This window comes from Coniophora puteana (genome assembly GCF_000271625.1).
Source record: "Coniophora puteana RWD-64-598 SS2 unplaced genomic scaffold CONPUscaffold_17, whole genome shotgun sequence".
Taxonomy (NCBI): Eukaryota; Fungi; Basidiomycota; class Agaricomycetes; order Boletales; family Coniophoraceae; genus Coniophora; species Coniophora puteana.
Window position 1 is genome coordinate 184,511 of NW_006913069.1, and position 25,165 is coordinate 209,675.

The window sequence follows — 25,165 nt, forward strand, 5'->3', positions numbered from 1 at the left end:
ATCTCTTCCACATCTACCCATCCGTCCCCGTCTCCTTACGCGTCAAACATACTCTCATCCCCATCCTAAGCATTCGAATTTGGAGCTTCAAAAGGGATTCATCGATTTAGGGAACAATGTCTCTCCAGGTGAACCTCGCTTCGCCAGAGTTACAGGTCGCCTACCAAGATGTCGTCGCTGGCCGCGACATTGACTGGGCCCTCTTCACCTACGAACGTGGTACGAACGACCTGAAAGTGCAGTCTACTGGCGATGGAGGACTCGAGGAACTTCAGGAGGAGTTCAGCGATGGCAGGTGGGTTGCGCCCTTTCATTTCACGGCCCTGCGATCGGAGGGTTCAAGTAGGGGAACGAGCCGTCATCCCGCGTTTATGAGCGTTGAATTGGCATAATTCTCCATGATGTAGCGCGGATATGACACAGCTGTGATAGTTCTCAGAAGTGACGTGCGCTAATCTTGTCTCGCAGAATGCAGTATGCTTTCTTGCGCGTCAAAGACCCCAACGTACGTTGACCGTGTTGCTCCATTGAAGCACTCACTTACGCTGTCTCTTTGGCTCATTAGAGTGGTCTTCCAAAGTTCGTTCAAATCAACTGGTGTGGTGATGGTGTCCCAGAGAACAGAAAGGGCCTCTTCCATACCCACTCAAGCGCTGTTTCACGATTCCTACGTGGAACGCACGTCGTCATCAACGCACGCAATGAGGTATGCACTTTGTAGCTTCTCAACTCGACGACAAGCTGAAGTTGTGCTCGATAATAGTCAGATGTCTCTGAGTCCATCATCATGGCCCGTGTCTCACGCGCATCTGGCGCCAACTATACTGCGCAAAAGAACGCTGAGCCAGCCCGCAAGTTTGAGCCCATCGCGCCCGTTGGTACCAGCTACACACCTGTCGGACGCCCTGACATCGCGGCTATGCGCAAAGCAGCTCCCCCGGCAGCCTCATCCGCAGCGGCTGCGCCACCGCCGCCTCCAGCTGCAACCCGCCCCGTCCCAATGCCTGGCATGGGAAGCAGGCCGGCTGTGCCCACTGCCCCCCGTCCTACCCCTGCGTATTCCAGGCCGAGCGCTGGTGCGCCCAAGGATGCTTGGCCAGAGGAGGCACCTTCAGCACCAGCTCCGCCCCCTCCCGCGCGTGCGCCGGCGCTCCCTACTACGGCGAGGCCGATTGGTTCTGCTGGCTCACGCCCGATGGGCTCGTCGCCTGCTCCCGCCGCTGCTTCGAATGTACCCCCAAAGCCCGCCGAGGAGGACCGCATTGGGCCTGTTGTACGTCTATCCCCATGTTCACCTTCATTGGCCCAACTAAAAGATGGTTTCATAGGGAACCGCGTACACCCCCGTCTCGCTGCCCAAACCCAAGAAGCTCAACAACCCCTTCGCCAAGTTCGAGCAGACCTCCGAGCCAGAGCAAACTGCCTCCAAGCCTGCCGCCCGAGTACCCGGGAAGCTCACGTGGAGCGAGCGGCAGGCCATGGCGAAGAAACAGGCCGAGGAAGAGGAGCAGCGCAGCAAAGAATCGAGTTGGAAGGCTCCCTCCGGTACGCCTGCTGGGCGCTCTGTCCCTCCTGCCCCTGGTGGTGGTGGACGTGCATTCGGTGCAGCTGCTGGCGCCGCCGCCGTGGGTGGTGTTATCGGAGCAGCCGCTGTTGCTGCGACTTACGCTCAGGAGGAAGAGGAGGCGGCTCCGGTGAGTGCCTTTGTTTACTTTGAGAGAAGCACTTTGATCTGACATGGAATATCTAGCCACCTCCCCCGCCCCCTCCGGCTGCTCCCCCTATGCCACCACGCGGCAACCGTCCGCCCATCTTTGAGAAGGAGGATGAGCCAGAGCCTGAGTGGGAAGAGGAAGAGGAAGAGAGTGCACCTCCTCCGCCACCCCCGCCTCCGCCTCCTCCCCCGGCGCCGGCTGCTGCGCCTGAGCCCGAGCCAGAGGTCGAAGAAGCAGCACCTCCCGTAAGTTGACTCACGTTATAGACAAGAGCCATCCTAATGGCGCTCCTTCACAGCCGCCGCCACCGCCCCCTCCGCCTCCTCCACCGCCGCCGGTGGCTCAGATGGCTTCCCTCTCTGTGCAAGAGCCCGAGCCCGAGCCTGAAGTGGAACCCGAGCCGGAGCGTCACGCTGCAGCCGAGGGCCCTGTGACGGGCGAAGGAGTGTGTGCACGCGCACTGTACGACTACGCTGCGGAAGAGGAGAACGAGATGAGCCTCGTCGAAGGGGAGATCATCGAGCAGATCGAAGAGGTTGCCGAGGGTTGGTGGACTGGCGTCGCGCAGGGCGGGGCGAAGAGTGGCATGTTCCCTGGTGCGTTTTAGATTGTCTTCGCATGGTGCACGTTGAAGGCATATGTGCTGATACGCTACGATGTTTTGGTTAGCGAACTTTGTCGACCTTGTTGAAAGCGTGCCGCCTGAGGAGCACGCAGTCGAGGCGGAGGCCCCACCGCCCCCACCGCCCCCTCCACCTCCGCCGCCGCCGCCGCCCGCTCCCGCAGCGCCCGAACCGGAGCCTGAGCCTGAGCCTGAACCGGAGGCCGCTGCCGAGGACGAGGGTTATGTTGCCGTCGCCCAATACGAGTACGATCTTGTTTTAATATTGCCTGCGATTCCTTCTGACGTTGTTGTTTTCGTGAAGTTACGATGCCGCGGAGGAGAACGAGATCTCGTTCCGTGAGGGCGACAAGATCACACACATCGAAGCGGTCGATGAGAACTGGTGGCAAGGCACCAATCCGCATGGCCAGACGGGGCTGTTCCCTGGTACGTTTCTGTCTGATCATTCGGCTGTGGGACAGTGGTGCTGATTGCCTTGACTTTAGCTACTTATGTGGAGATGCAAGAGTGATTTTACAGAAGGAGCAATGGCTAGAGCTGAGTGAAGGTTTGCCTTAGGAGATGTAATCAGGCGTGTACATGACAAGTCTATAAGTTAGGCGTAGACAGTGAAATTATACATTCAATCTCATCTGTGCAAGGATTTTCTCGTACCCGTGTCAGGGACGACGTCTTTTGAAACCCTGACCGCTATAACTCTGGATGTGCAAACCGCCACGGCCTCACCTAGAGCACGATCCGCATCTTCGTCAAGATCGACATGAGTAGCATCCGCGAACATCATGACAGACAGTGCGATCTCCTCTAGCTTGAGAGTCCGGGACCTCATGGCGTCGAATTTGCGCACGGAGAGGAAGAGGTACGGTCCGACGAGTGTGCGTACGACCATGTTCAGGAACACGGTTATTATTGACAATATCGCTGCGCTCGTGCCATGCTAGCTCAAGTATTATGAGGTTGATGACAACGCAGGCGAGCATAGGACTCACAGATGGTAGGTGGAGCCGGACAGTGGTGGCGTGAAGTATGCCCTCGAGTAAGACTCTAGTACGAGGTTCAGTTTCAGCTCTTGTCGTATCATGGGAATGAGCGCTGACGTGAGGAAAGAGAGGACGTGGTCCCGGACCAAGAGACCTAAGAAGGTGTCCGTCGATCTCATGCAGCAGCGCGACACCCTGCGGTCGAGGGTCCGCGCCTCTGTGACGTGGACTTGGAAGCGGTAGATCGACAGCGCGGTGAGCAAGAGCTGAAACGCGAGCAGCATCCCGTAGTTGGTCTGGGCCACCCAGAGGCGGCTGGTGGCGACGCGAGAGGAGCACGTGGAGATACGGCCGTCAATGAGGGTCGACCAAACTGCATGTCGGATAACAGAGGCGGGTTAGCATACCGTGACATGACATTTGTATTATTTGACGCAGCATTACCGTCGAAGCCGGCTTTCGGATCATCGAGCAAGACCGTGGTGGCGATGGCGAAAGACTGGGCGGCGACGAGATATGTCCATAGGAACCAGCCGAGTCTGCGCGGCTTTCCCATGAGGGCGTTGACCCGGATGACCAGCATAGCTTCAATGGAGTGAGTTGAGAGCTGCACGAGAAAGAAGAGGAGCTCGTACTTCCGACCAGCGTGCACATGACCATCTCAAGTACGTTCCCCAGAATGTACCAAACCATGCCTTGGGAGATGTATTAGTTCACGTTCGGCGGTGAGAAGCCAGGCTTACAAAGCTGCTCATCTCGTCAGTTACTGTAGCGATCATGAGGAGCTGCCGTCCTTACTGACTTCGTCGCTGGCTTGAGCTGGAGTATTGTATATGTTCAACACTTGGGGGACGATTCAGCCTCGGAGAAATGTAGGGCTGGGGGTGATGGACGCACTGAGTTGGTCACTTGGAGCGCCGGCGGGTATTAGACCATCGGAGGAACACCTTGTGAGTGAGACTCACAGCGCATATAACAGGCCGCCATAACGCAGCTACGTAACCAACGGTATGTTCAGCAGAGACCAAATGATCATGTACATCACTCACCATAACATAAAGAAGAGTCATCCTCGTCCAGTCCCGCATCTACAATGTTGAGTTGCCATGATGAGGCCTCATATACTGTTCTTGAACAATGGTTGCATACCCATATCAACTCGACCTAAATAGACATGCATTCAGTCAAACAGGTAACGGTGACACGCGGAAGATTGACTTCACCTCTTGACCGAGGTGCGTAACTGAGTCGGTGCACAAACGTTGAGCGGGCGCATTCTGACTCCGAGATCCGAGGGTGCTTACAGTAGTTCCAAATCGTCAAAGTGGTCATGGCCACTGGCGGGTTGCAATACTTCAATGGTTGGTCAAGTTGGAACAAGGTTTCAAACTTACCTTGTGCGTAAGCCTGAACTTCCCCGTACGACAGCACACCGGCAGCGTCTGGTGCATCGTACACCGTGGTCATCCTCTGGGTAAGCGCGAAGTCAAGAGGGCCCGGAGGGGCAACATCGACACCTAAGCGCAGCGAGCTCGAGTGTATTGGAATTTATAAGAACCCAAGCGACGGCCGATCAAGCGGCGTGTTTCGGGAATTCTCAGGCGGTCAAGCGCAACAAGGGTGCCATGAAGAAACCGTGTGGGACTCGCTAATTCAGTTGTCTGTGACGGCCAGCTCATAGAAACTGAAGCAAGAAAGCAGCAGCGAAAGGTTTATCCTTGCTGCAGGAGTGCACAGAGACGTCGCACTGGCTGCTGAAGCCGCTGTCGAGTGGAAGGACACAATGCGGCCGGTGACCTGAGATGATGACATGGTTGCCACGGCAGAGGTTCGTTAAACTTATTCTGTACGACCCTGAGCGAACACCTGCATCTTGTCCTCGACGTTCTTAGCTAGGGGGTTGCGCTGCATTAATTCGTGCTCCTGCAATTCTGGCTCTGCCTGAGCGGTTGTCAAACGATGCGACTCACGAAAACTAGTCATATGCAACTAGTGTCTCGAGTACAAGTGAGAGCTCCCAGCCCTTCCTGGTCGCGGCGGTACCTCGGGTGTAAGAGAAGTTTCTGCGCCTAACGATCTTTGGCTGTGCTCGAAACATCCGATTTGTTTCGTACCAGTAGTGCCCATCTTGGAAAAATCGAAAAACTCGTGCATTTAAACCACACAGGCTCGAGAGGCGATGAGTAGAACTGTTAAGGGGCTTTTGCACAGCCACATGGCAAGTTGGAGACGCGTCGACACGCGACACGCGCCTGTTCGTGTCCTCTCCCCTCGCGTCGTTAACTCTATACCCTCATACCCGAGACATCTCGCTCTTTGTCTGTCTCTGGCCACATTCGTTTGAGAATGGCACTCACTATAGATCACCCAACGCGCAAACTTTCATGCAGCACGCCTCATTTGCTTCCCTTCCATATCGATTACACAGGTCCGGCCAACATCAGCACGTATTTCCGCATTCGAGAGGCTGGGGCTACCGTCGGCACATCTCAATCACTCATAGACAAATCTGTCAATGGCCTTGAAAATCCTGAAGAAGCATTGCAGGCGGGTGTAGCTGAGCTTATTGAGAAGGAGGACAAGATGGTGATTGACGAGGATGCCAAAAGCATGGTCGCGGCCGAGGCCGAGGTTAGCATCGAGACGTCGGAATCACAGACCACCATCGTCGCTTCGGAATCGCAGACGGATGGCATCGATACGTCTACAGCTGCGTCCGCCGTTACACTGGTTGATAGCGACTCACAACCCCCTGCACCCTCCACCTCAACAACGCCTCCTTCCGACACCCCACTAGCCCAGCCCCCGAATGCCGCAGACACCACGAAGCTGCTCGCGGCGTTCCGCGGGCGCCACCTCGTCGGAAAGCGGGTTACGCTACCGGAAGGTTATGCAGGGCTGATCCTGCGCACGCCAGAGAAAAGCTTGGGCAAGTCAACCTCCACCGCTCCCACTTCCTCTAAAGGTCGCGCCGCGGCGGAGAAAGAAGTCCGAGAGTCGCGAGGCGGCAGGCCGTCACGGCGCGGAAAGTCAAAGCACTTTCCGGTGGAGGTCGAAGATGACGATATGGATGGACATGACGCGACTGGGTCGCTCGAAGAAGGAGCCGAGGATGTCGATGATGAGCAAGACGTGCGGCGATTGGAGCCCACCGCTAGATTCGACTCGTTCGTGTTATGGAACCCCGATCTCCCACCAGATGGCGGGCGCGATGAGTATCTTCGGACGCTGAGCGAGTGGGTCAGCCTTGCGCGCGAGGTGAGTGGGTTTCTCTGTCTTGAGGGCGAGTCAGAATGGCCGGGGCGTTGCTGCAGCGAGTTTTTATTTTTATCCTTGGCTTGGCGTCGCTGTCGTGTTGATCGTTCCAAGGACTTTGCCGCTTGAAACTCATGAGCGCTAACTCGTCTTTTGCTAGATCCACCAATGCGAGGATTAGTTGCTATTACAATTCAGAACTAGGCAGTGCGGTCTTCGCTGGTCGTTTTTAGCCGCCCAATTAGCCATGTTTCAGTTGCTATGTTCCCAGGCACCGGAGCGCTCAACAAGGGAGCACATGGGCATGTACGGATCGATGCCTGCTGTCAACAAGGACGCGGGGAGTTTATGCCGAGGACACAGCAACGCTCCACAGCGCCGGCAAGCAATCAGTTGGGAGGACAGTCCGGTGTTGAGGTGTATTTTACGTCTTAGAGCGCTTAGTAGCGATGGTAGAGAACCGAGGTTCAGAAAATATCAGTGCGCTTGAGGAAAGTAACGATCGCATAAGACACACAAGAACAAGCGTACCTGAGCGCATCAAACAGTGAGTGTGCGAAGTTACCGGCCTTGGTTGGACCGTGGGCTGGTTTAAAAACGACCGAGACAACGCTCTGGCGTTTACGCTCAGTCTATCTTCCCCCCTCTGACAGCACTGCCAGCTCGCAGTACAAAACCCGTCCGCTCTTTTGCTCCTCTACAGATTCCCCATCCTCCTCCAGGTAAGCGCACAACGGCTCAGGGTCATAGACTTTGTAGAACGCTGACACGGGAACGGTTATTTTCGGTCCCTTGTTCTAGACTCTATTTGCCAGGCCGCTCGCCCCACGCCCCACAAATTTATATTCACCCCGCCTACAATGCGTTTCCTTACCGCCGTTCTTGCCTCCTTGTCCATTGTTAGCGTGGTCTATGCCGACCCGAACCCCAACGAGCCCGGCCCCGGCGATGTATTCATCCAAGGCCAGACCTGCAAGGTTGGCTGGGCTGCCGACACCACCGGCCAGTGGAAGCAGATGACTATTGAGCTCAAGACGGGCGACAACTTCAACATGGTGTCTTTGATGAGTACGTTACTGCTCCACTCTCGCCATTGCGTCCACCCCGCTGATCTGATCGTCACCCTGCCTTTTCTGCTTTTCCCGCTCTCCTTCCATCTCCATCCTCTTTCACGTGACCAGGTGTGGCCACCGTCGACGGCACTGACCCGACCAAGACGACATTCGAGTACCCCTGCCCTACCGTGTCTCCTCACTCGCCCATCTACTTCTACCAATTCTCGCAGCAAGGCTCCGCCAACAACTACTGGACTGGTCGCTTCACGATCACCGACAACGCAAAGGACGTCGTGCCGCCCACTCAGAGCACGCAGCCCAACGGCGAGCAGATCCCCTGGGGCACCGGCTCGATCGTCGGCGGCGCATCGAGCGGCTCGTCTACCGTCTCTCAGCAGTCCACCACGGGTCTCACCTCGTCCGGCTCGAGCGCTGGCGCCCCTCCGCCGACTGTTTCGGTCTCCTCCGGCACCTCCGCGCCCGCGCCCAGCTCTGGCTCTGGCACGTCTGGCAGCGGAACTGGCTCCAGTGGCTCCAGCTCAGGTAGCCCCACCCCTGCTACCAGTTCCCCTGCCATCACAACCTCTAACTCTGTTGTAGTCCTCACGTCGACCGCGGCCGACTCTGGCTCGTCCTCGCCCACCGCGTCGCCCTCGGGCAACTCGAACGGCGCCGCCTCTGGTGTCTCCACGCAAGGCTTCCTCGGCCGCATCGCCGTCGCACTCGGCGCTGCTGCGCTCGTCTCGCTCCTCTAAGCGGTCCTATCGCCCGGACACCTCGCCGTCGGCCCAATCGACGAATCGACGGCAAGAAAATAGCCTTCAGGCATGTTGGGCATCACTTACTACTACTACCTCAGACCATTCTTTCACTGCGTAACCTGGCTATGCTAATTTATCACTATACCCCATCCCACCCCCACACATCTACCCACCTATCATTATTCCTAACGTCCTCCTTTCATCGCCATCTGAGTTCGTACAGTAGTTCTGGAGAGGGGGGCGACACATCGTTGTTCCGAGGATGACGAGACATGACCTTTCACGAATGTAGATACCTTATGCGTATTACCTCTGTGTCATTGTTCGGTTTCCCCTGCACTATCGAGTCGGTTTACCTTGGGTTTACCCTTTCTTTTTCTGCTTCTTCACTGGACTATATGTGTGATTGTTTTATCTGTTGATACACGAATGTGTACACCTTTGGGTTGTGTTTATTATTTATTGGGGTTAATGTGATTATAACAAATACTAAAGGATGAGATGGAAGAATGGGACGACCTAAACCACGTCAGCGAAGAAGCCCTCGAGGTCGTCGAAATAGAGATTGGCGTCCGGGAACTTGTCCTTGATGAGGTCCCAGACCCATTCCATGGGCGTAGCGAAAGTAATATCCGACGAATCGGTTCCCTTGTTCGTTCCACCAGTGAGCAAGGCAACAGATCGGCCGAGGGCGTCGACGATGAGAGCTCCAGAATCACCACCCCTGGAGAACGCTTTAGAATCGTTATCGACGGGGAGGATTGCTACTTCGACTGAATCTAGATTGCCCGTGACAAAGTACTTGCGAACATGAGACATGAACCTGGACAAGGTACCGACGGTAGGGTTCATGGTGAATCCACCGCGTTTGATGACGCGGTGGATGCGCTCCCCTTCGAGATTCGTGCTGTTGGGATTGGTGATGTCCGCGGTGGAAAGCATGCCTTGGACTGGAAGGAGACCATCCTCGGGATACTCGAATTCGGCTGGCACGTTGATGCGATCGTACATCAAGGCTTTGAAATTGCCGGGGAAGATCTCCGGCCCTGGAAAGTGAAAATTTAGATGAGAAACCTTCGGCGAGACGGATCAGCACGCACCTAAGCTTAGTACGTTTCCACGGAACTTCCGGAACTTCTTCTTATTGAGCTTTATGACGCACAGGTCCCTCGTGTAGCGGTGGGGAGGGACACCGACACCGATCGGAGGTGCCCAGACAACGTAGCCAATGACACGGTCCTTCGACCTCCTCCACCTCTTCTTTACGTCGACAAAGAAAGCCTTCAGCGCACCGATCTTGGTGATTGTCTTGGTCAGCTGGTCCTGAGTCTCTGCGAGCTCGCCCGCCGACTTCTGCGCGTCGTCGCCACCAGCCTCCACCCTCCTCGTCAACGTCCTAGTCCGCCTCTCCAAGGAGTCAACAGTATCATTCAGGGTAGCGATACTGGCCTGGATCGAAGTGAGGTAGTTGGTGAACGCGCGGTTTCCCATGATGATGACCTCCTTCTTAGGTGCGGATTCTTAGGTGTAGTGTCAGAATTGCCCTCAACTTCTTAGGCGGAAAATAACGTACTAACATAGTTGTACTCCTTATAGTCCCCGTTGAGTGGGAACACGCTGTGGCGGGCGGTGGCTGCATAGAGATCGTCCCCGACCCTGAAGTAGCAACCAAGCGTTCCCTGCATCTTTGTCTTCCGACCAGCAATGGGCAGGCTAAGTGGAGTAGAGAGGTTGTCGATAACGTCTTTGAGCGGGTCCAGGTCCGAGACCGGGGCGAAGAGATCTGGACCATGCAAGAACCTGGCGACTGACTCACGATCAGCGACATCAACACCGGCGATGCCGAGCTCCTTGAGGAGTCCAAGGATTTCGGTGGCAGACTCATGTGCAACCGCGCCGGTGAGGGTATCCGGCAACACGCCCACCCAGATCGTAGGGCTGGTGGTATGGCATTCCCCATACTCGACGGGCTTGATGGGTGGGATGTCGTCATATGTGAGGTTGTCGTTCTGCGTGTAGTCGTCATCGTCATCGTCGTCCTCTTCCTCCTGGATCTCCTGGTCGTCCTTCTTGTCAAGCCACGTGAACTGAACCAGGTCGACGGAAGTGAGCTTAACGCCTCCTTTGTCGAGGAGTTCGACAACCTTGGAACAAATGTTAGTTCACAGAATGCTGCACGCCGAGACAGCCACACACCTGATCACGAATACGGTCCCAACGACCATCCTGGCCGAGTTCGTGATCCTCGGTGACGGGACAAAGCTTCATTAAACGCGCATAGGCTTCAGGACCTGTGGGCTCGACAAATTTATCGTTGGACGTCCTGTAGATCAGCTTCGGACCGCGGCCCTTGGGACCAAGGCCGGCATAGTAGAAATGGCTCTCGAATCTGGGAACTTCGTAGGGAGAGGGTTCCACGGACGCAACACTCGAGGAGGCGCCGTCATTCGAGTTGGACCAGATGCTGTCCTCGTAGTCGGAATCGCCGTTGTTGCCGGAGACTGAGGCGCGCTCGCGAGCCTTCATGCTCATGATGAGCTGGACAGCCAGAACGCACTCCCGGTCGAATTCTTTAGACTGGACATACTCCTCCAGATTGGGCTCCGCTCGAAGGTCTTCCGCTAAGCAAGGTATATGAGCAGGTCAGTGGAGAATAATGACAGTAAAACGTTAAAGGACTCGCTGGTCATGATGGGTTCGTGTTCAGACATTGCAGTAAGTGTCTGAGAGTTGTCGAGTAGTAGCTCATCGGAAAAGGCCGACCCGCATCCCGAATTAAAGTCCCAGCTTTGCAGCGATCACAAGTGGAGGGAGCGCGTAGACTCGCAACCAGCCCAAAGGGGTCCTGCAATCCGTCGTGATAGAGTTTTGGCTAGCTGCATACATCATGGTCTCTATATACGTAGAGCAATCCTGAATCCCGCCGGATAGCAACAAAACGAGAAGACAAGCCATGTGGACACCACTTCGATAGGGAATGCAGAGCGACATGGAAATGAATTCGCAACACCGAACTCGAGTTCGTTACTTCATTCTCCCTTCCCTCACAGGTTGAATACAGGAGAAGATAAAAATACAGGTTTTGATTAATGTTTGATTGACTGCTAAGCGCTAAGCGCTAAGCCATCACAGTCAAGCTTATCGAGCACATGGAGGCGAAGACGAAGTTAAGCTGGTCAGACTCAACCATGCGGATCTCATCGGTGCTCATAACCTGTGCTCTTAACAGGTTATGAGCCCCGGTGAGTTCGGGCATGGTGAAAAGTAAGGTATGTTGCGAAGAACTTAGAAGGACAATCCAAACACCGAGGGAAGGAGCGAGGCAACGATGAGGGGCAGAGGAAAGCTAATTGTGAGGCGGCGCCAGGGGTTATGTAGCTTGTCGGAAAGGGCCGAGCCGCATTCCGAAACCCGAGCTTTGCAGCGATCACGAGTGGAGGGAACGCGCCTGACAGGTCCGACGTTCACACCCATGAATATAACAGCGCCGACTTGGGAGCATGCCCTTCCGCATACCCGACCCCCGAAGAAGGTGCTTTCACTCTGCTAACAGCTGAACAGACCAGTCGCAGATACCCCTCCAAGTCAAGGAACAATGTCAGGCATTAAATCTCACCTCGGCGAGCAGCTCCGCAATGGTCTGCGCGTGTCTGTCAAGACGCGCTTTGGAAGAGTGACGGGAGCCCGCGCCGCGAACGGAGCGATCGCATTCCTTGGTATGCATGTCTTTGCTCGTCGAACTGGGGAGGGTTAGCTCAATCGTCGTGAACAGAGGTCCCGTATGCACTTCCGCCGAAACGTTTCTCGGACCCGGACCCGCTGCCGCCTACTTTTCGTTACGAGGATAAGGAGTACGTATACGAAACTAAGCGTACGTTCTTACCTGTATCTGCACTTATCACATAACGTCTAATACATGTCCTCTTCCTAGACTGCGCCCAGCCGGGCAACGATGGTCAAAGCGCTGGTATGTTTTTCGTGTCTGTAGCATACATCTCATGAGATACGAATGGTCATCTGAAGGAACCCCACCTGTTCACCGTGTAGGCATGGGTGAACCCTCCGAGGACCCGTTTGTACTTTTCTTTTGCTTGAAGAGCAGTAAGCATCTGACAATGTGTGGCTTGGCCACAGCCTGTACGTGAACATCGTTTGTCCGTCGGACTTCAGCCCCGAGAGCAAGTATCCGGTGAGAGTATACATTCATGGAGGGTAAGCTCCACATGCTACTGTCGGCGCTGGAGGTCTACTGATTGCCTATGCAGCTTCCTTCAGTTCGGTTCCCCCCATGGTCTCAGCAGTCAAGCCCAGTTCGTCGCCGAAACTCGCAAGGAGGTATGGGTTAACATCGGCTATCGCCTTTCGATCTTTGGCTTCCTTGCATGCGACGAGCCGCGCATCGAGGGCAACTATGGTTTCAAGGACCAGTGGCTTGCTCTTCAGTGGGTCAAGGACAATATCGTGAACTTCGGCGGTGATGTGGACGATATCAGGCTGTCTGGCCTGAGTGCGGGTACGATCATATTGATTTCAAACTCCTAAGGCGAAGATTTCTGACAGTCGTACAGGTGCTCATTCGGTGCATCAGATTCTGCATCACGTCTCGCACCTCCCAGCTGGCCAAGTGGCACCTTTCCATTCTGTTCAGATGCAGTCCAACGGTTTCCTGTGAGTTACCACGTCGTCTCTCTCCAACGAAGGGTCTAACAACACCTCTAGAACGACTCCTAAGTCTCTCGCCGAGCTTCGCCCTCAGTACCATGACCTATGCACGGCCCTTGGCCTATCTCCCACAGACCCCTCCACCCTCGAGAAGCTTCGCGACCCCTCCCAGATCTCCGCCTCGAAGCTGACGGACCTCATCACATCTGAAGAGCTCGGCATGCACGGCACCTTCCGCGGCGCACTCGACGGCACCTGGCTCCCGACGTCCGTCGACCCGATGGCATGGCAGCGCAGCGGCGCCCTCGCGCGCGCGCTCAAGGCCAAGGGCGTGCGCAGCATCTCGATCGGCGACCTCACCGAGGAGTGGTACCTGTACGCGATCGCGCACCCGGTCCACGCGCCGCGCGACGCGTACACGAACATGCTGAGGTACTACCCTGAGAGCGTCGTGCGCGCGCTGTTCGATGCGTATGCGAAGCGCGGGGTTACGCCTGGGGAGACGGCGGCGAGCGCGTTTGATTATATGGGGAGGGTGGTTGCTGATGGGCAGGTGCATATCCCTGTGAGGATGTTTGTAAGGGACTTTGCGGGGGCGGGAGGGGTGCCGGTGGTGAGGTATGAGATTCGGTGGACGCCGGAGCAAGTGAGGCCGAAGGGTGGGTTGTTTTCCTCTGACAGACAGACAGGGATATCAGGAGCAAGGCTGATTTTGATTTCGATGAAGGATACGTGACCCATGCGACGGACCGTCCTCTCTGGGCGCTGCGCACGCCGGAGCTGAGCCCCGAGCAGGAGCACGTCGCGTTGGCCTGGCTCGACGCTATTGATGCTGCCCATGCAGAGCTTGAGGGCGGGCAAGGCAGCGGCGTCTTGGCGTGGCTGCGTACGAAGACGCGGGGCGTGAAGGATATCCTGACGCTCAAAGAGGACAAGACGATCGGATGGACGGTAGACAAGAAGTGGGACGAGCTGATGAGCATCGTGCCAGTGCTTCCCGGCGAGAGTAAGGCGAAGCTATGAGTTATGTGAAAAGAACGAGGAACTGTTCGGGCGGTGTACGATTAGGATGTAAGGTCTATTCACGGTTCTCATTGCTTTGACACGTCATTGATATTGGTTTTATAGTACAGAGTAGATTTACAATTTCTTATGTTTGTATGAATCATCCACACTTCGTTCCGAACGGCCGTCTGCTTCAAAGACGCGAACGCACTCTGCGTGTCACACCCTTTGGCATCACTGCACCAGGCGGTGGATCTTGCCTTGCTCTAAACTCGTCTGCCATTTCGTGCATCTTTACCCAGCGCACGTTGTCATGTGTGTTGATCCACTCGATGAAACGTTCCTGACAACGCAAAGTCAGTGTTGGATTCAGGGAAGTGCTTAGGAAGTCGAGATGCTGACCAGCATCAAGAGAACGTGTGGGCGTCTGCACGGTCATCTCATCAGATGTGGAACCCAGTGCAGGCAGTCACCAGGAACTTACCCGCTGACGTCAGGATGGATGGTGATAGGGAATATAAAGTCTTTCTCTTCTCGGTAAAGGTAGGAAAACATATCTTTCCACAGCTGCTCGACGTCTCTTGAGTTGACCCAGCCGTGCGAATTCGGACTCGACTTGATGAACCTGAGCAATACCGTCAGACTCTCGATCCATCGGTGGCGCGCTCGACGCTCACATCATGGGCGGGAGGTCATCTAGGTACCAGTTCGCAGGAATCTCGACTATCCCAGTCTCGTTTCCCTTTTGCAGAGGCTTCATCCAGGTATGCGCTTGCGCCTTGTAGTCGATTTTGGTCCAGGTGTCTTGGTCACGCAAGTAGTAGGCCTGGCAGTCGTGGGACATGTTCGAGTGGTCTACGGATCGCGCAGTGCGTTAATGAAAGTGAAAGTCAGATTGCAAGAGCTGCGACTGACCGTAATGAATGCCCTTCTCTAGCAGTAGTGCGGTGCCATCTTGGCTGGTCTCCCACCAGGGAGCTACGCTGCCTTTGGGAGGCACACCGTGGTTGAAGTCTGTGAGCAACTTGAAGGTGCGGTCTAAAATATCCTTCTGCTGCTCCAAGGTCATCGCAGTTGGATTCTAGAGTTCGGGAAGTTAGTCCTCTCGACACTTTAGAAAGGTAACTGCGCCTAACTTCATGTGAGTAACCGTGCAAGCCACTGTCATATTTTCATTCAAATATACTCATTGGATATGCAAATGGTCTTACATTTCGTGGCCCGCATCGCGAACAGCTGCCATCTCCTTTGGAAATGTTTCGAGGCTATGACCTGAATACGAGTTAGCTATCTACGAGTCGCTTGAAAGGTAAACGGACTTGCCAGGAATGAACCATGTCGTTTTGATAGAGTACTTGTCGAACAACTTAAGTAACCTTGGGACTCCTACCTCCCCGGAGTACATTCCCTGGACGACATTGTTGCGAAAGTTGGTGTACAGAACAAGTGAGGAAAGAATTTCTTCATGTCGCACTTACTCTAGATATGTCCAAAGGAGAATCCTCTCCGCCATATGAGCCTAGCCTAACTGAGAGCTTAGCTGATCGTGTTTCAAGTACGAGAAAAAACCACCGACCATCCGGCAACAGCGTCCACATCGACGCCAAAACCGATAAGAATTTGTCTGGGCATGTTGAATCGACGCGGTGGTATCAGCCAGGGGAGCAAGTGGTTGTTGACACGCAAGGGTGCGATAAGAGCTTCGTGCTGAGATAGCTATACATTTTGGCATGTAAAATGGGATATGTTTTTGGAGGCTTATTTCTGGAGCTCCATCCCATGACCATGAATGCATGACGTCGCGGGAGAGCTGCGACGCGACGCGCGCACAACACCGCCACTCGGTCTGACCGGCCGTCACGCCAAGCGGCGCCCAAAAACATTGGCTTGTTTTGGAAGGGCGTGTGGTGGACAGAAACTGTCAACAGGAATCAATATTGCTCTCTTGCCACTATGTCTGAGCATCAAGTTCGTTCATGAATCCCTCTCAGTTTTCTGGCTAATCCTACCCGTCGAACCCGCAATGCAGTGAGAAGGTGGACGGGACCCGCTTGATGCATCAAAATGTGGTGCTTGGCGGGGAAGATAAGCTTTATTCATAGGCAGCTTTAGTTGAGTTTCCCATCCGTGAAACCCAGGCGCCTCTCCTTATCTCCAGGTGGTGTAATTGAGCAGTTAAAGTTCCGTATGACTGTTTGAGCCGCAGCGGTGACGCTTCCTCTTTTTCCACTGTCTTGATCGCTTCTAACGCCTCCTCGATGTCTAAAAGGGAGGAGAAGAGTGCTACGAATGTCACCATCGTTGATGCTGGCGGAGACACTGCGCGTGTTCTCAAAGAAGACGATGTGCTTCTCGCAGAGTTGGGGTACAAGAGCGAGTTTAAAAGAGAGTTCTCGGTGAGCCCATCTCGACGAGCCGCTTTGACGGGCATCACTTGCGTTCTATGTTGATGCATCCTTAGCTCGTTGAGACGATTGCTTTTGCGTTCTCCATCATGGGTGTGGTTGCATCCGTGTCGTCCACATACTCATTTCCGCTTGAGTCAGGTGTGTCATGACCGGTACGTCAGGTGCACCTTGACTGAACGATGATAGGCGGACATGTTGGGATGGTGTGGGGCTGGTTCATACCCTGCTTCTTCGTGATGACAGTCGCAGCCTCCATGGCGGAGATGGTGTCTTCGATGCCGTCAGTGTGCCATGATCCGGCGCGTGTGTGGAACCTAACCAAGCAACTTACAGGACAAGTGCAGGATTGTATTACTTCTCTGCTAAACTCGCGCCTCCTAGATGGTCCGCTCTAGCTAGCTGGATCACCGGTTGGGCTAACATAACGGGTCAAGTGACGTTGGTTTGTTCCATTGACTTCACATGGTGCGTAATTTGGACAATCCGCCACAGTCCCAAAGTGCTCATAATGCCGTGAAGTGCGCAGATGATCACATCTGCAATAACCGTAGGTTCTGATGGTACAGTCGTTCCAAGTGATGGGGCAACATATGGCATTCTGCTCGCCATCTTGTTTAGTCATGGGATCGTATGCTCCGCCGCAACTCGTGTCTTGGCTAGACTTAACTTGTTCTATGTCATCGTCAATGGTGAGGGCGACGTGATGTCTGATATACTTTTTCTGAGATGAGGAAACAGTTGGAACAACGATAGCCGCTATCGCCTCACTGCTGGTATACTCGGGGGACAACAGGGTTTCGACTCGTGATGCGTTCACTCTATTCCAAAACAATACAGGGTGGTCGAATAGTACGTAAATTTACCCCTGGCCATCTCATTTTCTCATACCACACCAGACGGCTGGGCGTTCTTGCTGGCTTTTACTGCTCCGATGTGGACTCTTACCGGCTGTACGTCGATACCGAGTGGTCTCATTTTCATACTCACGTCAACTGCAGACGACTCGGCAGCTCACATATCAGAAGAAGTCTCCAACGCCCAATACACGGCACCTATTGCGATCCTAGTTGGTGTCTTTGGTACTCAGGCCCTTGGATGGTTGCTCTTTATCGCTGCGTCTTTCGCCACAAGCTCTGTCACCGATATCCTCGGGACTGATTTACCCCTGCCGATGGGCCAGCTTTTCCTCAACGTGCTTGGGAAACGAGGCATGCTCGCAATATGGAGCTTTATCATTGTGGTTCAGGTGATCGGCTCACTGTTGTGTAGTTGTGCGAGGTGTCTGATCTTCGAGCCTAGTACGTCACTGGCGCAGCACAGGGCGTCGACGCATCGCGTGTCGTCTTCGCTTTCGCGCGAGATAACGCACTCCCCGGATCACGCTGGTGGAAGAAGGTCAATCCCCACACGCTTACTCCTGTGAATGCCGTATGGTTTGTGATGATTGGAGCGGCGGTGTGTGGCTTGCTCGGTTTCTCTGCTGCGGCCCTTTCTTCCCTCGCCGGGTGCGTCCAACGCTTTAGGGGGACAATAGCTAGGACCTTGCCAGAAAACACGAGGCTAACTTCACATGTAGGGCTGCTGTAATTGGGTTGTATGTCTCATATGCAACGCCCATTTTCCTACGCATTACCTCGGGACGAAATAAGCTAGTCCCTGGAACGTTCACTCTTGGGCGATGGTACATGCCCATCGGCATCGTCGCGGTCTCTTGGGTGACGTTCATTGTGATTCTGCTGCTTTTTCCTCCGTCCCAGGCGCCGACTGCCCCATCGATGAGTGCGTCATCCTTCTTTCTCGTCGTCGTCGCTCAAACAAACTCGTCTACTGATTGCAGATTACGCCGTGGTCCTCATTATGGGCGTATTCATTTTCGCTTCCATTTCTTGGGTGCTCTCTGCCCACAAATGGTTCCACGGACCAATTTCAAATGTCCACGATGGTGTGGTCGAGAAGGAGCTGTAGATACTGTAATAGAAGAATTCAACCGCTGTTTCCTCGGATCTTCTTCGACGCGGTAAGAGCATGGCGTGAAATCTTGTATGCAACGCGCTTATCGTAATCAAGAAGTCTTTGGCCATAAAGAACGGCGGAAGGTTTGCACATGGGTGGACGCGCTTGGACTGTATAGCTATAGTCGAGACCTGTGAATGTGTTGACGGGTAGCATATGTGTTTTATTTCGTGTATGGCGGCCAGAGGAAATTCTGCCGTAAAGGCGGAAAGCCTAATGGATTACCCCCACGGATCGACGCAAACCTAGTAAATCCACGCGAGACTCTGAGCAACACACCTTCCAACTGAGCGAGCTCTCGGACGTTGGAGACTGGAACATCAAGCCAAAAATTATTTCGCATTGACGACAATGACGATAATGCCTTTACCAGTGAGCTGATCAGCCGTTTTGAGTGTGCGTAAAAGCGGCACCCAGGACACCCTCTTAGATGTATCCGTGGAAAGGCGCCCGCTCAAGATGAACCGAAGTCAGCCTCGAGGCTGCCGCTCCATCATCTCGTGGTCGCTCTTACGGTATGCTCGCACTATCTTCATAGTCCGACTCACAATCAAACCTCGTGTAGGAATCCATCTATATTTCTAATGTGGGACCGTGGCCGAGGAGAGGTTCTGCACATGGCGACGGAAGCTGGCTCACGTAAAGCGGAATGAATGAGCTCCTAAAACGGCCATGTCCTTCAATGAAGCTGGCGGGCCGCGAAGGACACTACAAGAAAACTGAAGAAGGTTTTAGGAATTTTGTGGGCGGAAGTTGCTGTGGTTGCTTAATGTCAAATGACAAATGGTGTTATCCACTCAGTGGTGGTAGAAAAACGAGCTTCCATTTTCAGGCAAAATTAAATCTAGCGGCGGGATGATTCGGCAAGCGTGAAGAAGATTGTGCGTTGACAACGGGTTTGAAAGGAACAACGGCAAAATGTATGTCTAACAGAGCTTATTTGCTGTACAGGAAGAAAAAAGGGTTCATGGTACGTTAATGGGCGTGAGCTTGCGACGGTCCGAGCCGCTTAGTCCTTCACCACCTTTCCAAGAGGGGTCTTCGTCATTACGCTCAACACCTCATACAAAACCTGATTTGACACCGGTCCGTCAGCACACAGCCTATCGAGCTGATTAGAAAATACGCACATCAGCCGCAGCCATTGTCGTCAGCTCTGCATTAGTGTCGTAAGCCGGAGCGACTTCCACGATGTCAGCAGACACTATATGAAGACCATCGAGACCACGTAAAATCGTGCGAAGCTCGCGTGTAGACCAGCCTGCAAATAAGAACATGGGCTACCTTCTTGGGAGGAAGGTTTTGGAATTTGCGACTCACCACCAGTCTCGGGGGTTCCTGTGGCGGGCGCAAATGCGGGGTCGATCGAATCGATCTATAGAGCTGTCAGCTATAGTAATTGGAGCGCAATTGGCCCCTATTCACTCACGTCGATAGACAAGTAGACAGGCCTGTCCCCTACGGTCTCACGAATCTTCGCGATGATGCCGCTCGTTCCTGTCATGGGTAGCAACGGAGATGTTCAGCGCAGAGGGAGCTACAGTTAGATTAAACCTACCAATAGTGTCGATCTCACGCGCTTCAATCCTCTGGAAGCCAGACTCGTCATCGTTCACGTAGTCCGCGGGTCCGGAGAGCGTGGTGCGGATGGCGCCGTGCTAGAAAGGGGGCGGACCAACTAGGATCAACACGTTCACTACAGAAGCAGAAGCAAGCGAAAAACTCCGCCACGCGGCCGGAAAAAATTACGGATGACAAAGGCAAGGGAAATGATACTTGCGATGGAGCTCCCGTTTTTGATTAGGCCCTCCTGGCTCGCCCAGTAGAAGTACGTTCCGTGGTTGATAGCTGCCTGTTCGGAAGGCGCGCCGCCAAAGACGGAGGGCTTCCAGGTATCGAGATGGGAATCGAAGTGTATGACAGAAATGGGACCGTAGACAGAGTGGATGGAGCGCAAAAGAGGCAGAACGATGGTGTGGTCACCACCGAGCGTGATAATCCTGGGGTGGTTTACTCCGTCGAGAGAGATAGGCACAAGAGGTTGGCTGGTGAGGGAGTCGTTACCTAGAGACGAGGCAGCGGTGCGTTGGAGGAGCTGCTTATGTCCATTTTCGATTTGTTTGATGGCGAATTTGTTGTCATAGGGTGTCACCGGAATGTCGCCGCAGTCGACAAGCTTCAGTCCAGACATGAAGGGGTTAACTTCAAGAGGAACGTTGTAACCTCCGTAGAGGTTAAGGCGGCGAGAACCAGCGCGAATTCCAGAGGGTCCAAACCGGGCGCCGGGTCGGTAGGATGTAGCCGTGTCCTAAATCACGGTCAGTTCAATCTACCGACAGTGCTCGGATTGCTACTGACAAAAGGTGCTCCAAGGAATGCAATGTCGAAGGCAGTGTCTCTGTCCCTCCCAAGACATTGGACCCATGGAAGTTTGGCGAAGGTTGTAATTCCAGAAAATACGGAATCAGCGGTCACTGCTCGTGGATGAATATCCCCTATAGTGCTTTGGACAACCAGCACTCACCCTCGTTATCTCCGGGATAAGTGGCTTGGTAGGGAAAACGAACATAACCAAGAGGAATCTGATCTTCGTCGTGGCCATCATGTGCAAGCACGAAAGGTAACAGGAAAAGCAAAGGAAGGTAGAAAAACATACTGAAACTCTCAAGTCGCGATGCGCTGAAAAGTTGAGGTATAATCTGTCGCCCTCAGCACGCCTAAAATGCGATTTGAGTGGGAAAACAGAATGTCACAGGACCCCCTACATCACAGCCTAGCTGAGCCATGTGGACGTCATCGAATGCCGTTTCTTTGGACCATTGCCTCGAGGCAGAGAGTTCACAAACTATTGACAAAAGGATCGCACGTCCACGTCTTATCACAAGACTGCAATGAAGATCCATAGAGAAAAAGGCACAAGATCTCTCCAAGATCGTGTCGCGTATGGAAACCTCATCGGACACTTCATGCGGTGTGTTCGGAAGTGCTAGCACGTCAGTGCCAAAATCCTGAATAGTTTATGGGATGATGGCCCGAAACTCCGCGAGGAAGCTGTCAGTTCGAGTAAGTTAAGAAGCCGAGGGAGAACGCGACGCACCTACCTTCCTTTCCAGCATGTCCCCTGACCACGACAACGTCGACGAGAGAACTCCTCTCCTCCATGAAGGTCAGTAAGACGGCGTCGGTATCAACGTCGATGCAGGGTCACTAAGTTCGATTCCTACAGAAAACGCGCTAAATGGGGAAATAGAGAGCCGCAAGTCTGGAGTGAGGCTGCTGACGTCGCTGGCCGTCGATTCGATCCCGGGTGTGTGCATATTTTTCTGTGTCGCGTCTACTGCACAAATATACTTACTAACTCTTATTCTCGACCGCCACAATGGACGGCAGTGATTCTGTCGTACATCCTGCAAAATTCTGTACAGACAACGTCTGTACTGATTACGGGAAAACTCGGACCGGAAGAACTCTCAGCTGCGGCATTCTCAGTCATGCTCGCCTATGTTACTGGTCAGTGTGGAGACGTTCCCCTTCGTACGGTTCACGAACCATTCATAGGTTGGTGCATTGCCCTTGGCGGCGGCTCCGCCCTTGACACTCTAGGGTCGCAAGCATTCACCGGAGGAAGTCGTGCTTCTGATCTCTCCATCCACTTCCAGCGATGTGTGATCGTGCTCTGGTGTCTCTTCATTCCTGTGGGGTTTCTCTGGACTTTCATTGGTGACGTGTTATTGGCAATCAAAGAACCCCCCGTTCTTTGCGCGAACGTTCAGCGTATTTTACGCATTTTAATCATCGGCGCACCTGGCTATATAGCGTTCGAGTCGCTGAAGAAATACTTACAGTGTCAGGGTAGGCTTTTCAGTTGTTGATCTATCTCGCGGCTAACCTTTCTGGTCTTAGGGATAATGCGGGCCTCAACTTGGGTTCTCGTTATCATGACGCCCATTAATATAGTCCTGCATATATACCTGATCCACTTTACCACTCTCGGGCTTCTAGGATGTCCTCTTGCGTTGTCGATAACGTACTGGATGGCTTTCTTCCTGCTGGTAATATTTACGACGTTGTCGCCTGCTCACAAGAGAAACGGGACCTGGGAAGGTCTGCAGCTACGTGCGGCGCTTAATCCTAAGGGCTGCTGGTCGTTCTTGAAGCTGGCCGTTCCAGGTATACTGATGGTCGGTACCGAGTGGTAGGCTAGGTTTTACTTGTGTGTGATAGCAACTAACTTGAGCTGTGATGCTAGGGCTGCGTTTGAGATCGTTGCTTTGGCTGCAGGCAGACTTGGAGGGCTTCCGCTTGCCGCTCAGTCGGTGATCATGACGACAGATCAAAGTAAGTGAGCGTGCTTATCGTCCTATACACAGACGGACTGAACTGTGTAGTTGTTAGCACACTTCCATTCGGTTTCGGTGAGTTAATTATAGATTTTAATTACTACAACGATATAATATCATGTTTCAGGCGTCGTCGCATCCAACCGAATCGGAAACCTCTTGGGCGCTAAAGCTGCTGTCGGTGCAAAGCGTGCTGCCCATGCAGCAGCTTTGCTCAGCGTTATTGTCATGTCCATTGTGATGGTTATTATGCTGCTGTCCAGAAATGTAAGAGTAGCTTTTACAGTTTGAGCGATTCTCCTAACGTTCTCCAGCAATTTGGTTACATCTACAGTGATGACGAGGATGTAGTGAGGCTAGTGAGCAAGGTCATGCCTTTGGTTGCTTCATTCCAGGTCTACAAAATCTACTGTTTTCTCGGGGATAAACTGACGGATAGTTTTATAGATCGCTGATGGGCTGGCCAATTCATGTGGTGGAATACTTCGAGGACAAGGTAACGTGAAATTGGCGCTTTTCTAGGTTTCTTTGACATTCACACTCATTTCCAAGGACGACAGCACCTTGGTGCATTATTTAACATTGTAGCGTACTATATCATCGCGCTTCCCATCGGAATCTCTCTCGCTTTTAAGACGCCTCTGGGACTCCAAGGGTTGTGGATCGGTAAGCCGGAGGATAATTCAAAAATTTAACGGCTATCCTGACAGTCGACCAGGCCAAGTCATTGGTCTGTTTACGGTTGGTATAGGAGAATACGGCGTGGTATGGCTGGGAACGAACTGGAACCTAGAAGTCGAGAAGGGCATAAAGCGAAATGAGGAAGAGGCAAAGAGACACGATGTTCAAGTCCCCGCTTCGCATCTCGCCCATGGAGATCCCACCTTAGATCAAGGCCCTTCGGAAACACCATGAGCATATAGATAACATATGTAGACACAATGCAGCAGCCACCTGTCAGACCCGAGTCAGAAGTATGTGGAAGGCCAATGGAGGGCGTGTCAGCCACGTCAGTGTTGGGCGCCCCGAGATTGACGGAGTTGACCCCATTAATATTTCCGCGGTCCGAGTCGCGTGAAGTGGCCACGACAGTCACCTTACTTACACTTCTTGCTTTACAACCGTCAACGTTTGACCTAGTTTCACTCGAGAGCTACTCTACGTCTTGTTCATGAGATTAGTCCAAATGCAACTCCTGCATTCATTGTTCGCATTCCTGCTCCTGCTGCCGACACTGGCGTCGGCAGCAGTGTTCCCAGCCGACTCCAAGGTCAAGATGCTCGACCCGAAAGGCTTCAAGCGCGCCATGCGCGCGAACGTAAGCAAACACTCATTTCTTTGCGATGGTCTCATTGATAGGCTGATTCGTGCTCATAGCGTACTGCCGTCGTCGCGTTCGTTGCCCCATGGTGCGGGGTAAGCAACCACTCCAACTTCCCGGGCATCACACCTATTCTAACCAACCGTGCAAACAGCACTGTCAACGCATGGCGCCCGAATACAGCAAGGCAGCGGACAAGCTCAGCCCTCTGATCCCTCTGTACGCCGTGGACTGCGATGAACAAGCGAACAAGGGGTTGTGCGCCGAACAGGTACGTTGGCATACATACATTCCATTTGCTGAACAAATGCTGACTATATGCGCGTCCACGTAGGGCATCCAAGGTTTCCCTACGGTGAAGGCGTGGCCACGGGGCGGTCAGTCACCCCCAGAGACCTACAACTCGGGCGAGCGCACCGCGGGCCCCATCACGCGCTGGGCAGGCCGCGCGGTCCCAGACAAGGTGAAGGACATCAAGAAGACTGACGATGTGAACAAATGGGCCCAGGATGTGCGTTCTTCATTCATTCTGCTTCCCACTGCCTCGTGCTCTGTGTGGCCTTGCATTGCTGACGCGTTCGGACTCCACACCAGAACATCGACCTCCCGCGCGCGCTGCTGATCAACAAGGACCAGAAGCCGCCGCTCCTCTGGCGCGTGCTGGGCAACAACTACCGCAAGCGGATCGCGGTCGCGCATCACCGGGACGCGGACGACGAGACGGCCAAGGCGCTGGGGCTGGAGAGCGACAAGGCGACCAAGGTGGTCATCTACCAGCCTGGGTCGACGGAGCCAACCCTTTACGACGGTGCGCCCTTGCGGGAAATATCTCTTCCAGAAATTTGTTTTGCTGAGACTTTTTTGTGAACAGGAGCTACGAAGTACGAGGCGCTGGCTAAGCATTTCAAGGCGATAGTCGAGAAGGCAAAGGAAGAGAAGGCGGAGCGCGCTAAGGACGAGCTGTAGATGGCTCCATACAGCCTTTATACACACCAGCATGAATACGGAACTCAATAGATGGACGT

General features: G+C 53.8%; 10 protein-coding genes across 10 annotated transcripts; 7 read left to right on the forward strand and 3 right to left on the reverse strand.

Moving 5' to 3' along the window:
- Positions 1-4: 4 nt before the first annotated feature.
- CONPUDRAFT_85435 (uncharacterized protein) lies at positions 5-4,826 on the forward strand. The gene is made up of 23 exons (XM_007776357.1): positions 5-295; positions 469-505; positions 566-706; positions 764-1,273; positions 1,329-1,694; positions 1,751-1,960; positions 2,014-2,311; positions 2,385-2,583; positions 2,642-2,766; positions 2,826-3,277; positions 3,330-3,384; positions 3,438-3,693; positions 3,765-3,905; positions 3,956-4,016; positions 4,051-4,053; positions 4,123-4,163; positions 4,218-4,228; positions 4,286-4,314; positions 4,370-4,408; positions 4,470-4,484; positions 4,544-4,555; positions 4,617-4,657; positions 4,715-4,826. Exons 1-10 carry the CDS (start codon positions 117-119, stop codon positions 2,849-2,851), a joined length of 2,091 nt encoding a protein of 696 aa, XP_007774547.1. The 5' UTR covers positions 5-116; the 3' UTR covers positions 2,852-3,277; positions 3,330-3,384; positions 3,438-3,693; positions 3,765-3,905; positions 3,956-4,016; positions 4,051-4,053; positions 4,123-4,163; positions 4,218-4,228; positions 4,286-4,314; positions 4,370-4,408; positions 4,470-4,484; positions 4,544-4,555; positions 4,617-4,657; positions 4,715-4,826.
- Positions 4,827-5,666: 840 nt separating this feature from the next.
- CONPUDRAFT_66444 (uncharacterized protein) lies at positions 5,667-6,704 on the forward strand (the record flags this gene model as incomplete). Its single annotated transcript, XM_007776302.1, has 2 exons — positions 5,667-5,831; positions 5,979-6,704. The coding sequence occupies 2 exons, from the start codon at positions 5,667-5,669 to the stop codon at positions 6,702-6,704; spliced, it is 891 nt and encodes a 296-aa protein (XP_007774492.1).
- A 531-nt stretch (positions 6,705-7,235) lies between these two features.
- Positions 7,236-8,852, forward strand: CONPUDRAFT_85438 (uncharacterized protein). Its single transcript, XM_007776358.1, has 3 exons — positions 7,236-7,297; positions 7,377-7,643; positions 7,757-8,852. Exons 2-3 carry the CDS (start codon positions 7,436-7,438, stop codon positions 8,383-8,385), a joined length of 837 nt encoding a protein of 278 aa, XP_007774548.1. The 5' UTR covers positions 7,236-7,297; positions 7,377-7,435; the 3' UTR covers positions 8,386-8,852.
- A 58-nt stretch (positions 8,853-8,910) lies between these two features.
- Positions 8,911-10,923, reverse strand: CONPUDRAFT_159253 (uncharacterized protein; the record flags this gene model as incomplete). The annotated part of the gene is made up of 4 exons (XM_007776359.1): positions 8,911-9,437; positions 9,492-9,911; positions 9,965-10,535; positions 10,588-10,923. The coding sequence occupies 4 exons, from the start codon at positions 10,921-10,923 to the stop codon at positions 8,911-8,913; spliced, it is 1,854 nt and encodes a 617-aa protein (XP_007774549.1).
- Positions 10,924-11,986: 1,063 nt separating this feature from the next.
- Positions 11,987-14,076, forward strand: CONPUDRAFT_93462 (carboxylesterase; the record flags this gene model as incomplete). Its single annotated transcript, XM_007776360.1, has 9 exons — positions 11,987-12,107; positions 12,164-12,262; positions 12,323-12,358; positions 12,415-12,463; positions 12,526-12,603; positions 12,657-12,904; positions 12,960-13,059; positions 13,111-13,712; positions 13,781-14,076. 9 exons carry the CDS (start codon positions 11,987-11,989, stop codon positions 14,074-14,076), a joined length of 1,629 nt encoding a protein of 542 aa, XP_007774550.1.
- A 175-nt stretch (positions 14,077-14,251) lies between these two features.
- On the reverse strand, positions 14,252-15,690 carry CONPUDRAFT_93463 (carbohydrate esterase family 4 protein; the record flags this gene model as incomplete). The annotated part of the gene is made up of 10 exons (XM_007776361.1): positions 14,252-14,401; positions 14,461-14,485; positions 14,543-14,683; positions 14,736-14,913; positions 14,974-15,139; positions 15,195-15,219; positions 15,270-15,330; positions 15,382-15,466; positions 15,537-15,582; positions 15,635-15,690. 10 exons carry the CDS (start codon positions 15,688-15,690, stop codon positions 14,252-14,254), a joined length of 933 nt encoding a protein of 310 aa, XP_007774551.1.
- Positions 15,691-16,316: 626 nt separating this feature from the next.
- On the forward strand, positions 16,317-18,431 carry CONPUDRAFT_66033 (amino acid transporter; the record flags this gene model as incomplete). Its single annotated transcript, XM_007776267.1, has 11 exons — positions 16,317-16,454; positions 16,520-16,604; positions 16,653-16,746; positions 16,800-16,931; positions 16,986-17,166; positions 17,198-17,315; positions 17,363-17,416; positions 17,465-17,712; positions 17,766-17,971; positions 18,043-18,245; positions 18,304-18,431. 11 exons carry the CDS (start codon positions 16,317-16,319, stop codon positions 18,429-18,431), a joined length of 1,587 nt encoding a protein of 528 aa, XP_007774457.1.
- Positions 18,432-19,488: 1,057 nt separating this feature from the next.
- CONPUDRAFT_93465 (agmatinase) lies at positions 19,489-21,133 on the reverse strand (the record flags this gene model as incomplete). Its single annotated transcript, XM_007776362.1, has 8 exons — positions 19,489-19,551; positions 19,610-19,740; positions 19,800-19,854; positions 19,909-19,976; positions 20,038-20,137; positions 20,260-20,787; positions 20,838-20,956; positions 21,004-21,133. The coding sequence occupies 8 exons, from the start codon at positions 21,131-21,133 to the stop codon at positions 19,489-19,491; spliced, it is 1,194 nt and encodes a 397-aa protein (XP_007774552.1).
- Positions 21,134-21,593: 460 nt separating this feature from the next.
- CONPUDRAFT_169544 (MATE efflux family protein) lies at positions 21,594-23,864 on the forward strand (the record flags this gene model as incomplete). The annotated part of the gene is made up of 12 exons (XM_007776363.1): positions 21,594-21,645; positions 21,706-21,786; positions 21,870-21,989; positions 22,038-22,331; positions 22,383-22,674; positions 22,729-22,817; positions 22,868-22,894; positions 22,947-23,086; positions 23,134-23,214; positions 23,267-23,315; positions 23,372-23,485; positions 23,538-23,864. The coding sequence occupies 12 exons, from the start codon at positions 21,594-21,596 to the stop codon at positions 23,732-23,734; spliced, it is 1,536 nt and encodes a 511-aa protein (XP_007774553.1). The 3' UTR covers positions 23,735-23,864.
- Positions 23,865-23,931: 67 nt separating this feature from the next.
- CONPUDRAFT_85443 (thioredoxin-like protein) lies at positions 23,932-25,155 on the forward strand. Its single transcript, XM_007776364.1, has 6 exons — positions 23,932-24,137; positions 24,197-24,235; positions 24,295-24,411; positions 24,475-24,651; positions 24,735-24,948; positions 25,012-25,155. Exons 1-6 carry the CDS (start codon positions 24,006-24,008, stop codon positions 25,104-25,106), a joined length of 774 nt encoding a protein of 257 aa, XP_007774554.1. The 5' UTR covers positions 23,932-24,005; the 3' UTR covers positions 25,107-25,155.
- The last annotated feature ends 10 nt before the right edge of the window (positions 25,156-25,165 follow it).